This window comes from Epinephelus lanceolatus, chromosome 9 (assembly GCF_041903045.1).
Source record: "Epinephelus lanceolatus isolate andai-2023 chromosome 9, ASM4190304v1, whole genome shotgun sequence".
Taxonomy (NCBI): Eukaryota; Metazoa; Chordata; class Actinopteri; order Perciformes; family Serranidae; genus Epinephelus; species Epinephelus lanceolatus.
Genome location: NC_135742.1, coordinates 25,181,004 through 25,194,976, shown reverse-complemented (window position 1 = coordinate 25,194,976; position 13,973 = coordinate 25,181,004). Strand labels below are relative to the sequence as shown.

The 13,973-nt window shown below is 40.6% G+C and overlaps 1 protein-coding gene and 1 long non-coding RNA gene across 2 annotated transcripts; one reads left to right on the top strand and one right to left on the bottom strand.

Moving 5' to 3' along the window:
- The first annotated feature begins 1,749 nt into the window (after positions 1–1,749).
- On the top strand, positions 1,750–11,503 carry ankrd13a (ankyrin repeat domain 13A). Its single transcript, XM_033620018.2, has 16 exons — positions 1,750–2,164; positions 2,409–2,583; positions 3,491–3,626; positions 3,958–4,082; positions 4,190–4,235; positions 4,566–4,709; positions 4,800–4,989; positions 6,568–6,634; positions 6,744–6,825; positions 6,982–7,043; positions 7,124–7,254; positions 7,378–7,535; positions 7,972–8,127; positions 8,230–8,390; positions 8,518–8,582; positions 8,745–11,503. The coding sequence occupies exons 2-16, from the start codon at positions 2,476–2,478 to the stop codon at positions 8,941–8,943; spliced, it is 1,830 nt and encodes a 609-aa protein (XP_033475909.1). The 5' UTR covers positions 1,750–2,164; positions 2,409–2,475; the 3' UTR covers positions 8,944–11,503.
- Positions 11,199–13,389, bottom strand: LOC117252818 (uncharacterized). Its single transcript, XR_004501343.2, has 2 exons — positions 13,212–13,389; positions 11,199–12,965 (listed from the first exon to the last, which is right to left on the bottom strand). It is a non-coding gene; the product is annotated as an uncharacterized LOC117252818 (long non-coding RNA).
- Between the last annotated feature and the right edge of the window lie 584 nt (positions 13,390–13,973).

Below are 13,973 nucleotides of genomic sequence, written 5' to 3'. Positions count from 1 at the left end.
GCTTGGTAGTTTACTCTTCAGCAGACAGCGACTGCGACTGCACAGCGCGAGAGCATTCCCAGTGGCAGCTGCGACTGTGACCTATTGTATAGGGCGACACTGTGCCCAGAGGTGAGCCTCTCAGGAAACAAACTTCTCCTCGGAAATAAATATATCACCAGCTACCTTTTGTGTTTCACCTGGGTGACCACATCCCAATCGTAGCCCTGATTTTTACAGCTACTAATAAGCATAAATTGTACAAACATCACAATATATTTGTTGGAGTGTTCTGTGGGTTTGGGTGGTACACAACCTGACAGACATCACTGAGGGCACATAGACATTGATAAGCAGGTGAGTTTGATCTAAGCACCTTCGTGACACGGTACAAAAATACTTTTTTTTAATTGCTCAATCCATGCAATTATCTTTGTATAAAGATACAATTTGACAAGAAAACAGAACAGGACAAAACAAAACAAAACAAAACAAAACAAAAAGCTACATACATAAGAGTTTCATTTAGATAACATTAAAGAAATAAATTTAAAGGAAAAGAAAAGACAGATTTTGATGTCTTGTTCAAAATAAAGTTGGTATAGGTGCTATATAAATACTGTGAAAATATCAAAATGCTCAATCTACAGATAAATGCACACAGTCCATATTCAATAATTGTTCCTTAAAACAAGCTGTCAGGACTTTGGTGAAGTTGTGATGTCACAACTATACTATATAGACCGTTTGAAACATAAACATTTTGAATAGGTTCTTTTGTATTACTTGTTATGTTGTGTTCACACCAAACGTGATGCGAAAATCTATTGTGATACCTGCATGAGTTTGAACGCTACAATATTTTGTGTTGACTTGCTCAAATGCACAAATAACTTGCGCCATACATGCGTGAAATTGCTGAATCGATAAATGAACTTCCTCTGGTAGGTCCTCAGTGTCATACGTCTCCAGAGGGTCCCAATGCTGATTGGCTATTGTGTCCCAAAGTGGTCGCTGGAGTTCAGATTTTTCAACTCTCATGAATACGTGTATGATGCAAGAATGCACTACTCACTTCACTCGCACTGCTTCTTTGCATATTTGCGTATTTCGCATCATTCGCATTGTATCGTTTGCCTCCATGGCTCTGCCTGGTGGGAATTTACGTCTAATTGCATCTTTACATTGACTTTACATGTAATTCCCTCGCGCAAATTGTTTCATTCACGCCCATTGTGAACACAACATAAGAATGTTTTGCAGTGTAAGTGAATGACATCAGCTGACAGGAATTAAAACATGGGCCCTAGCTCTTGCCATGCGGCAAGTTAACATTCCCAACTTTACAGCAGAAATATACGTGTGCAGCCTGGTACATAAACAATTTTTATCTCTGTTGCTAATTTTCCCCTTCATGACAGCTGCTGTATATGTGGCATCATTTTAGTCCATTTGCATTTGTGATAAAAAAAAATTTCCGTTGGCCTATAAAATAAAGAGGTTCAAAATATATAATATATTTTTATTTTGGTGGGACTTTTTTTAGGTGGCTAAGTTAAACTATGTTTTGTTGCTGGCCCCCCATCTACAACGGTACGCTTAGCTTTCTTGTCGAAATTCCAGCCTGCTTCTCCAAACTGAGGGTGTACTGACTGACAACTGTTGAAGGTGATGCACTGACTATGGATAAGTACCCCGTCCAACCCCACTTCAAAAAAATCCGAACTATTCCTTTAATAGAGCAACCCGCCACAGGTTATGTGCTATTACCTATGGCTATTACCTGTGTACGCTGGCGGTAAAGTCTCAGATTTTCAACCTCTCAATCCCTCCCCCTCGCTGTAACGTAAAGGCGACGATCTCATTTCGACCCTATAGGCGTGATATCAATTTACTGTCTGAACGCAACATTTACAATAATTGCCGTGGTATTTTTGCTGGACAATAATGCGTTAATTTCAGTTATTTAACGTATCTAATGCATAAAAGTGTGACACGGAATGACGTAAATACTTTTGGTTGAATGTTTGGCCACCCCCATGCGGACATGTTGAATGGTTCCGCCCAAATGGAAGTGACTATTATTTTTAAAAGGCGATGCGTTTCTTTAAAAATCATGTTTATGTCGTGTATTTACCAACGGAATGATTGTTTTTACACTTAAATTGAGTTCCGTTTGTAAAAGGTAAGGAAAGTTGTTTTAATTTGACTGTATTAAGTAGACAGTGAGTCCATTTCTATGTAGGACACCCCTGTCATTATTGAGCACTGCTCCTGGCACTTCCTTGTTCAAAAGTTTTTATTTAGAGGAAGGCTTGGTGAAAAGTTGGACACCGGTTTCGATATTTCGACGTTGTTTTTGTCACATATTAAGGGCATGGCTCATATACATCGTGAATTTTGTCATAACTAGCGTGTGGCCTTCGCAGTTTTCCCCATGGCTGTAATTATTAGAAGCAGGCTAACGTTGCACTGAGCGGCTCCATAAAGAGGAAGATGTCCACGGCTAACGTTAGCGAAGACCTCCGAGGGAAGTTTCCCCTGCATGCCGCAGTGTGGGAGAATGACTACAGGACGCTGGAGGAACAAATAACGTTACCACAGGTTGGTGAAACACGGGAAATCGTTTTAGACCTTCACACCAATGCTTGCTAGCAAGATGAAGCCAGGACTGAGCTGTTAAATCATCCGTAGCCACCCAGTAAAAGTAGGCCAGTCGTGTTGACAGATGCTCCGCTGTGCTGCACACAGATAACGTTTGAAATGTGTATGAGGACATAGCTTCACCGATCAACAGGTTTAAAAGTTTACTTTAATAAATGCATTCAACTACAAATTAAAAGCCTGTTTCTAGCTGTTAATTTAAGCTACTAACCCAATTCACTGGGTTACTCAAAAACACTATCACACTACATATGATAACATAGGATCTGCTTTGCCAAATACATGCATTCATTTGTGGTGTATTACCTGACAGTTCACAGACTGTCATGCATTGTGCTATTTTTATTATTATAACGAGTTTAGAGTGGTGATTATGTCTTATCATCTCCACAGCATCATTCCTGTCAAACATGCCGATGACTAATCTAACAAGTTATCTCTAAATATCACTAATTTATCAAAAGTATGTCTAATCTTGCTGTGTGTTTCCTCGCAGTAAATCATCTCAGTTAGAAATATAATTGCTATGATCCAGTCTCTATAATTGTCACCAGTACCCAGCAGTGCCGATCAATAACACATTTTCCTCATGACTCATACAGTATGGGACCAGACATGATGCTCAGTCTCGTCAGTGCGCTGATTACTGCAGGTCTATATCATTACAAGTGATGACCTCAATTTAAAGCTGTAAAATGCCTCTATGAGGTATAATATGAAGGCCCTTGGTTATAAGTGAAGAAATATTACAAGGCCAGCATGCTTCTTTGTTAATGTCACAGGTTGTCATGTCAATACTGCTGTATTCAGTCTCACTAATGTGTTGGTCTCTCCTTGATTTTCTCAGAATGACATTGAGGCTGTGGATCCCAGAGGTCGGACACCTCTGCACCTGGCTGTGTCGCTTGGGCACCTGGAATCCGTAAGAGTCCTTCTGAGACACGGTGCTTCAGTGACTAAAGAAAACAGCATGAATTGGACAGGTTAGTTATAAAACTGTCTACATAACAGAGAAATAACGCTGTTATATCAGGACTGTTTCCATCACTTGTCTTGTATATATGCTTTTTGATGATCTGTGGGTTGTCTGATCACTTAGAGCCCTTCTCACATTAACCTACACACTGTCTGCTGTTAATGGGGTTTCTGGTAAAAGTCAATATATCCACTCCTCTGGAACATTCTCACTTTCCTTGGTTATTACTGTCATTGTTGAGGTTTTTTAATGGATAGTTGCTACTCCTGGGGAACAGATGCTGTTACCTTAAAAGGTTTAGTGGTTTGTTTATACAGTACTTGTCTGTCTCTGTGTAGTGCTACAGGAGGCAGTCAGCACCGGAGATCCAGAGATGGTTCAGTTAGTGCTTCAACGCAGAGACTACCTCAAAGCCTCCACTGCTCTGGGAGGAGTGCCTGAGCTGCTGTCAAAGATCCGAGAGGTTTTACTTTATACATTTTCCCGTTGTCATTTCATCCGTCTGTACGTGTGCCTGGAAACATTTACCAGCAAAGGATATAACTGCTCTGTCTATGATTTCATCTGCAGTCACCAGACTTCTATATGGAAATGAAGTGGGAATTCACCAGTTGGAGTAAGTTCTTTTGTGTGTGTGTGAGTGTGTGTGTGTGTGTAAGTAAAGTAGACTGTGTTTGCATAGCAACCTTTTCATGTAGCACAGTGTGGTTATCAGCACTGTGTACGCAAAAGAATAAAGTATCTACAAGTGTTTTTGAATGCTGCACTCTGCAATTAAATATCCACACAAAACACTTACCGTAATCTTGGCCATCTTAGAGGTTTCATCAGGTCATACAGGAAAAACTACATACCAGCCTCTTGGTGGGGGAAGCATTTGTTTTGGTTTAGTAATGAGTGACGCTGTTTTCCATGTGTGGGACATTCATATGCTGTTGCTTCACAGTCCCTCTTCTGTCCCGGGTCTGTCCAAGTGATGTTTGCCGCATTTGGAAAAGTGGCGCCAGCCTGCGAGTGGATGCCACTCTCCTAGGCTTTGAAAACATGACTTGGATCAGGGGGCGCAGAAGCTACATCTTCAGAGGAGATGGTGTGTGCTTTCACTCTCCCACACACACAAACAGTTCTCTCTTTGACTTCTACTAAATGATTGAAGTCTAACCCTGGTTTCTTTTTACAGATTCATGTGCAGAGTTGATGGAGGTGAACCACGACGATGAAGTAGTGGACACTGAACGCTTCAACATATCTCAAGAAATGGAGGACGTCACGCTCGAGTCAATGCAGCCAGCCGAACAGGAAGTTGCCAAAAGGTTAACCACTCCTATTGTCAACACCTACTTGGACACCAAGGATATTGCTTTTGAGAGGTAGGAGTCACATCTTTTTCTGTTTTCTCACAACATAAATACATCTAAGGGTTATCAAAAGTATCAATCCTTCTGTAATACCACGTTTAAAAGATACAGTCTCTGTTAATTATACACTTGATAGTATTAAAGTATCTCTTATTTTGAGTGCCAAGGGTGTTTTTTCTTTTTACCGTGATATCAAAAGAGGTTTCAAGTTTCGTTTTTTATATTAGTATTGTATCAAAGTTTAAAGGTGTACCATGCAAGATTGTTGGTTTCTGTTTGTAAACACACTCGCTAGTGAAAGTGAAAGTAAACGCCAACCCCAGAGTCACTCTTGTTTGTCCTTTCACTTAACTATATTTGTGTTTTTTCTGCACTCTGCCTCTTGGATGCCTGCTGCTTACCATCCGACACCTTGTCACTACCTTTTATAAAGCCCTGACCTCACCTGAGTGCTGTGGGGGTGCATGCATATAAATGTCCAAAACACAGAAAATAAGAAAAAAATACAGGCAGAGGGCAGTCTCTGCAGAAACCACACACTTATAGTGGGTCATAAGTGATGATTGAGAGGGTTTACCTCTGTATGAGTCTATACATTGTCATTTTTTTTTCTGAAAATCCTGCATAGTATAACTTTAAAATTCAGGTGTCATGACAGCATTATGTACATAGATATAACTTCCTCTGACAAGCCAAGAACAGACTCCACATTGACAGTTTTTTATCAGAGTTTACATCTCATGGCAGTGAGGTTGTTGTGTAAACAGTGATACCATTAGGCTTATTACGATATTTCCAGTATCATTCTGCCATCTCATTGCCTAACATGCAATATTTACACTGACTTATTCAATCAACGGTTGTCTGAACGTCCACGCTTACTTTTAAGTGAGCGTGTTGTGTAGCCCTACAAACTAACAACTTACAATAGGTAATTATAATGTGAGCAAATTTAAATAGGCGTGTTAGTTATACATCGTGCAATTAGCTTGAGGCAACATATTGTCTTTTTATTGTCTCGCTACTCTTCACCTACATAACGTCCTCAAACACAGGCGACAGTCGACACACAACCGTGATTATAGTAGTCAGGAATAATAGGCCCTTCTTACAGTGGCTGCTTTGACAAACACAGGTGTAACTAGTGACATTTGTGATGGCTGGATTGCGTATAGGTGTTCAGCACTGCAGCCTCCGCCGTGTTCCTCTGTATTGTGGCTCAGCTGCTTGTTAGAGCAGCTGAATGGAACCGAAGCATCTGTAATGTTATTAAGCTTCTCCTGCTCAACATGTTGATGAGAGAACATCTTAGAATAGTTAACTGAGGCCATGAGGAACATATCTTATTTATGAACAAAATTCAACTGCAACATGCTAAAGCCTCAAAAATGAGAGAACAATCACGGATAAGTGCAAATGATTTAAATCCACTGACAGGCTACTTAAAATATCTCGTATCTATAGTTTGTGTTGTATTGTATTCGTTGTGTTGTAAAAGGTATACCACACTAAAGGATGATGGTGGATTATACCTGTAGTGATGACGGAGTTTCCAGAAGTTACGGCTGTCTTTTTTTTTCTTTCTCTCAGGAACAAGTCCGGGATTTGGGGCTGGAGAGCTGACAAAACTGAAGTCGTCAATGGATTTGAAGCAAAGGTTCAGTTTTATACCTTTTCTTTTAATTACAACTAAAGAGTAGTGCCACTTAAAACTGTGGAGTCCATTCATAATAGATCCTGACGTTAGATTCTGGTATTTTCCTCAGGTTTTCAGTGTGAACAATGTAAATGTGGTAATCAGGACAAGGACAGAACATCTTACAGATGAAGAGAAAGCCCGGATAAAAAGTAGGTGGAAAATATTCCTCATATATTCTCTTCTTCGCTGTGTATATTTTCAGCATGTGCATATATAATGTAAATGATAGTTTTTGTCCAAAAGAATATCAAAGCTACATTTTCCGGAAACTGAACAAGAGTACTGAAGTTCAACTTTGTTCAAAGGTGAAAGGAACATCTTGGAGTCTCTGCTTGGGACTGTGGAGCAGCACATAAGTGCACAAGGGGTAAGACATGCTTTCATTTATTGCATTAAAGTTGTGTGTTCTGTTGGTAGCTGATTTGATATGAGTGCTCGACTTTATAGGACCTGACTCTTGAGTATGCAACTGCCACCAATCCCACTGCCATAACTCCTGAGGAATACTTTGATCCTGACTTTGACCTGGGGAACAGAGACATCGGCCGACCCATTGAACTAAGCATTCGAACACAGAAGTAAGAAACTTTATGGCCACAGAGACATCATACTTTTTTCCCACTGCCTTGTGTTAGCTACATCAATAAATTAAGTAGTGTGCATATTTGAACAGCATTTTGCATTAATCTTGTCTCACGTAGGTTCAAAGGTACACTGTGGATGAGTGAGGAACATCCTCTGTCCCTGGTGGAGCAGGTGACCCCCATTATTGACCTCATGGCTCGGACCAGTTCCCATTTTGCACGGCTACGGGACTTTGTAACTCTGAAGTTTCCCCCTGGGTTCCCTGTTAAAATAGGTAAATGACTTTCCTACCAAGTTGAATAGAAACTACACTTTAAGGAAGGACACGTGTCCCAATTTGCATTCTTCTGTACAGACACTTGCGTTTTTGAATGCGTAATGTGTTCAGATCAACAAGTTTTGCAAATGCGGTGCTGTGTAAGTACCGGGGTGGTGTACTCATAATGGTCAAAAAGTTGAGTGTGGAACGCTGGACACATCTCACCCTCAATGGTTGCCATCTTGGCTACGTAGCAGCTGCGGGAGGGACCACCAAACTTTTAAAAATGGTGGCTGAGGAAGCTGCAGCAGTTGCGGTTTCTCCGGTGAACAAAGTGTACACAGTGTGCTAACAGCAGGATCCAAATTGAGGCACAGCACTAGTCTCTAGTCCCATTCCCGCCCTGAAGTCTGTTTTTGTATCTAATCTGTTGAGTCTTCCTTTGTTGCAGAGATTCCCCTGTTTCATGTGCTGAATGCCAGGATTACATTTGGTAATGTCAATAAATGTAGTACAGAAGAGGAGGCGAAATCAACGCCAGCAGCAACGCCAGCAGCAACGCCAGCAGCCACACCAACATCCTCAGGAGAAGATGAAGAAGCTGCAGGTAAGAATGCAGCCACTTTAAGTCCTGAATGTGACAGTATTTAAAGATATTTACATATTTGTGATTCCTAAACCGCTTTTCTTCTGGTTTTTGTCCGTCCAGCACTGCCTGTGTTTCAAGTGTGTCCTTCAGTGTTTGAAGTGCCCGCCAGTTACCACCGCAGAGGAGGCAGCAGACACACACCCATGTCCAACAACGACGAGGAGCTTTTGCAGTACGCCATCCATCAGAGTCTGCTGGAGTCTCGCAGAGTGCCGGGCCAGGTCAGAACAACCATCATTCAGCTCTCTTGCAAAATCTCAACACACACAGATCTGTTCTTGCATCTTCCCTTGCTGTCCTTGCAACTTGGTGCATCCTTTAAATGTTCGGATGCTTGTGTTGTTGCAGGAGGGGATTTGGGAAGACGCTGATGGGGAATTTACTGATGTAATGCCCAGTAGCCAGAGTGACAGGTAGGAACACAGGTGGAATTACATAATGGCATGTGGTAAAAGGAACTGCGTTGCTATGTGCATGTCCTACAGGGAATTAGATGATATATCTGTTCACCTCTTGTCTGTGTCAAGTCACAGAACAGAGCTGGATCTCACTTTCTCTCCATAATGTCATTCTAGGAGTATCCCAGAGGGGGTGCTAGTGGAATACGGAGACACCCCCAGCTCTGTCAGCTCCCCCTCTGCCTCAAGCCCCGACTCAGAGCTCCGCCTGGCCATGGAGCTCTCTGCACGGGCCCAGGAGGAAGAGGACAGGTTGAGGAAGCAGGAGGAGGAGGAGCTGGAGAGGATCTTGCAGCTATCTCTCACTGAGAAGTAAAAGGAATAAGAGGGAAATAATAATACAACTTTTTCCAGATCCAGAAGCAACCACCACACCTCAAGTTTTCCTTCCTAACCACTCTAGTCATCTATGCAACCGCAGATTTCTTTCTATAGCAGATCATTCTTGCACAGGCAATATCAGACTCTCGCCATCCGATATTTTCCAAAAGGTATTTTTGGTAAAAGCATACTTGTTTATATATATTTCTATCTCAGCATAGTGTGTCTCCATCCTCAAGCTTAGTTCATTGACTCTTTCAGATAATTTTGGGTCGGTTCTACCTTTTTATTTATTTTCTATCCAAATCAATCACAGCAGCAGCAACCCACGTGTGTTGATCACATTGTTGTTCAGAGTGGGGTCAAATCAGTGTAATTAAGGTCCTATGAACAGAATGACTACTCAAGGTGACTTCATACAGTGCGACAACTCAAATGTGGAAGGGAAACTTTGATATTTTTAAACCTGAGCCCTGTTTGCTTATGGTTTGTATCTCAGTGACTAATGGAGCAACAGTTTTTGAAACTGGTCCAGTATTGAGCAAGATGTTTTTCCCACTGGTCACATAGACACAAACGGGAGAATGGGGACCAGGTTGACAAATAGCAAAATTACCTTTAAGGTCCAGAGCACTGTTGTTTTTGTTTTATTTTCTTTCTTTTGTTGTTGTAGTCTTGGTACATTTTGCCTCAGTTATACTTTTTTTTAGATGGGTAGAATGAGCCTAGCACCATAGAAAGCCACCAGTGCTGTGGACCTAAAGGGACATATTTGAGTGATTTCACTGCAAAGTCTTCCTACAGTCATTTTGTTAAGGACCATGGGCTCACTGAATAACGGACGTCTCAGGGTTCCAGTTTTACACATTTTCCCTTCACTTTGGAATTTGTGAATCTATCAGAAATTGTAGCCTGGTAAATGTTTTCTGGTGCAAAATAATATCACTCATGCATATCTGCCATATCAATATTAATTCAGAACACTGAGTTAATTGAGTCATAGGTTCATAAGTCCACTTTCTTGTACTTTGTGAATGTACACTCTACAGATGGGTAGACCTTAAATCAGCTGCATGGTAACGTAGTATATTTGCTGCAACATGGGGGGGTTAACTTTCCTGGATGGATTTTTTTTTTATGGAACATTTTCTCATATTTCATGGTGAGACAGGACGTATTTTTATTAACTGTCAATAAGCAACTTCGAGCATCGTCACCTCAGTTCAGAAACGCAGTAGCAGAGTCCAGTCTGTCTGTGGATTTACAGCCGTCATGCCATTTAAATGCAGTCACACAAACCGATGCTGCGGAGATTATTCAGATTCCTAAAGGCAGTCTGTCAGCCTTTTGTAGCCACGAACAACTCTTGACCTCTGAGCAGAAGAAAAGACAGCACAGACTCTTACGATCAAGCATGTCCGCCATATGTAGGATTAGTTTCATCAGCATGTGCCAAGGGATTGCTTTGCTCTGTCAACGCTGGGTGGGGACAAGAGGTGGAGAAGATTTTATGTGGTGCCACTTAGACTAAAACTTTTGAACAGATTTTTTTTTTTTTTTTTTTTTTTTTTTTTAATTTTGTAACTTAAAAACACAGTGAAGAGGTTTCAGTTGTGCCAGGGTGATGCTGAGTAACATGCATTAACCACTATACTTGACTTCACTGACTACCAACCACTTATCAAAGGTCTCTGCGTAGCTGCGTCTCACTTTCAGAGGCTGAAGAACTACTTATTGTGTAACGATCAAGTTTTCCAAACTGCTGAACAGTCAACTTTAAAAAGGCTAGCTTTGTTAATTTAATGCAGGTCTTTGTAATGCACCGTTCCAGCTGCAAGGTTGGTTTTTTTTTTTAATATGTTAAAATTTTAAGAAAATGTGTCAATTTCAAAATGTTGTTTCTAAAATAAAAGCACTTTATTTCCATGAGGACTGAACCTGACTTTGTTCATGTGCTTTATTCACAAAACACAGCTGATCACCTCATTTATTGAGAACACCCCATATTGAGATTTTTATACTATTTTGATTAATTGTGCAGACCTAGCAGATGTTACTGTCTAAATTTTAATGAAGAGTAAATTGATATACTGATGACTGCCTCTATCTGATTTTATTGTGCATTAGTTTTAGTACAATCAGCCTAGTTCTCTGTTGGCAGTTCATAATTACAGCATCTTCGTCATAAATCAGTTACAGAGCAGGATCTCCTTCATCTTCATCATCTGACTAATCAGTCACAGAACAAAATGATGATCCAGACTCAGTTTTATTTCAGGAGGTTGAGCAGATTGTGACATTTAAGGGAGACAATCTGAGTTATTTCTTGTATCGCTTGGTTTAATCTGCACAGAAGCCTTCTCACTTTGTAATCACACAGTTGACAGTTTTATGGTTGCATAACTCCATTTCCTATTAGCACATTTCCTATATATTAGTCCATTGTGGATTGAGATGTGTTCAGGATCATTGTCCTCTCTTCATCTTCAGCTTTTTTTACAGATGCTGTGATGTTTGCCTCCACAATTTGCTGGAATTTAACTGAATCCATTTTTCCCTCTACCTGTGAAATGTTCCCCCTGCTGCTGGCTGCAACACAAGCCCAAAGCATGATCGATCCGTTGCTCAGTGCATCCAAAAATTTATATTTTAATATTATCACTTCACAGGACTTGCTTCCAAAATGCATACGACTTGTTCAGATGTTCCTTTGCAATCTTCTGATGCTGACTTATGTGTCTTGTTTTTTCTTCTTATGAGTCTTCCATTAAAGTCATATTTGTGCAGGTAGCGCTGCACAGTAGAACAGTGCACCACCACTCCAGAGTCTGCTAAATCTTTCTGCAAGTCTTTTGCGGTCAAACAAGGATTCTGATGTGCCTTTCTAGCAATCCTACGAGTAGCTCTTTTGGAAAGTTTACTTGGTCGTCCAGACCTAAACTTGACCTCTATACTTCCTGTTAACTGCCATTTCTTAATTATATTGCGGACTGAGGACACAGGTACCTCGAAACGCTTTGCGATGGTCTTATAACCTTCTCCTGCTTTGTGGGCATCAATTATTTTAGTTTTCAGAGTGTTGGGCAGCTGTTTAGAGGAGCCCATGGCTGCTGAGTGACAGGAAAAGGTTTCAGGAGTCTGAATATTTCTAAAGCTTTGAAATTTGAACCACCTTGCCTTTCCTAATGGTTACTGTGAAGAAGCCAGAGTGCTGACAAGCCAATTAGCTGTCTGAGAGCTCAATGTGGAGTGCCCAGACTTTTGCATGGTGCTCCTTTCCCCCTTTTCACTCTAAAATTGTACAAAACAAAAATAATAATCTAGCATGTTCCAGCTTTAGGTTTGTGCCTTTTGGAGATCAGTATATCTTCTAATCACTTAACTATTCACATTAAAAGAAACTGTGACCAGGAGTGCCCAACTTTTGCATGCCACTGTAAGCAATGACAACTCAGATTCATTTAATGGCTGCAAAAGTCCAGGCGTATAGACCAAATTTCCCTTCAATAAGTGCCATAAAAGTAAATAAACTGCATCTAATTACTGCATTTACTTAATAAAATGTGTAGTCCACATTAATAAATAAAAATAAATAAACTATGGCACATGTAGTATATCTAAAAGCACAGAGTATTGGGAGTAGTCATTTAAAAATTAAAAAAAAAGAGAATACAGCATATTAAAACAGGTGTAATAGTCTGATGCATCCAAACATACAGTGACTCTTCAACAACTTGATTTCATGAGAAGTGAAACCAAAGGTAGTATCTCATTGTGCAGTGTGGGTGTTGGCAGCTAGCTGTGGTGCCACAGCTCGGAACGGTGGTGGTGGTTGTTGTGGCACCAGCGCACAGCTGCTCGGTGCTCGTTGCACTGGGCCGACAGCAGGTCTGTCTCTTGGTCTTTATCTCCTCACAGTTTGGGGCCACGTTCACCGCCGAGACAGCGGTTTGTAGACACAGACAGCCATGATGATCATGAGCACCAGCAGCACTGCGAGGACACTCCCCAGCGTGACTGCGAGGACAACAACAAGCCGATCACTGACAATAACAACAGATAAACAGGCTGTCTAAGATGCTGGATTAACTGGCATTACTGGTTTTAAACCACTCATGTCATTAGGAAGTTGTTGCCACTGTAGAATAAAGACAGAAAGATAAATTTGGGGTGTACAAAGACCTCAGAGGAGCCTTTCTTTCAGCATCACTGCCTCTGACAGGCCTTCATCATCAGTGTCCACAGTCTGACATCAAGTCTTACCTAAATTCTGTTTCTGTAAAACAACATAAGGTCTGTCGGTCAGTTTGGAGTCCTCGGATTGTCCGTTCACTATCACACTTAAACACATTATTACAGCTGGAGGGATGAGATGCAGCATCATAGCGGTGGAGGCTGGAGGAGGATGATGATGATGGTGGTAACAGTGAGGCGTTCCTCCTTCCGCTGTAGGATCTGGGTCCTAAAGCCGCTGTGTTTTGTGCTCACTGTCAGAGCTGAAACGAGGTGATTCATCCATACGTCACTTGGTAGAAAGTTAATTGGTCAATTTTTTGATAAGAGATTAAATTATTTTTGGAGATGCGTCATTTTACCAGTCAGTGATACCCTGGAAATCATAATCAACAAATTAATTAAAAAAAAAAACAAGATAAATGAAAGGTAAATACAAAAAACAAATGAAAACAAATATATATGTATTTATTATTGGAATTTTTATTCTTTATGAACTATTAAATTTATGAATGCTGAAATGTGTTTTTGCTTGTTCATATATTTCTTTTTTTCTTTTTTTCTTTTTTTTTTTTACATCTTCAGCTGGCATACTGACTCCCTGGTTTAAAGTAGCAGTTACCCCATAATCAGTACCAAATTACCTTAAAATTTTGGGCTATTATTTGCTTACATCACTGGAATCAACAGGCCTATATTTGGGACAGGCCTTTAATTTCTTTCACACAAAACTCTCTCTCAGCAAAGATCAGGAAATACAATCAAATTGTTTATTTAAACAAGTATGAATAT

What these genes read in the sequence shown, in the direction of transcription:
- ankrd13a (XM_033620018.2), top strand. Translation starts at nt 2,476, where the DNA reads ATGTCCACGGCTAACGTTAGCGAAGACCTCCGAGGGAAGTTTCCCCTG. An exon ending in AACAAATAACGTTACCACAG is followed by an intron (nt 2,584 to 3,490) that starts GTTGGTGAAACA and finishes TGATTTTCTCAG; the next exon opens with AATGACATTGAGGCTGTGGA. An exon ending in CCCAGTAGCCAGAGTGACAG is followed by an intron (nt 8,583 to 8,744) that starts GTAGGAACACAG and finishes ATGTCATTCTAG; the next exon opens with GAGTATCCCAGAGGGGGTGC.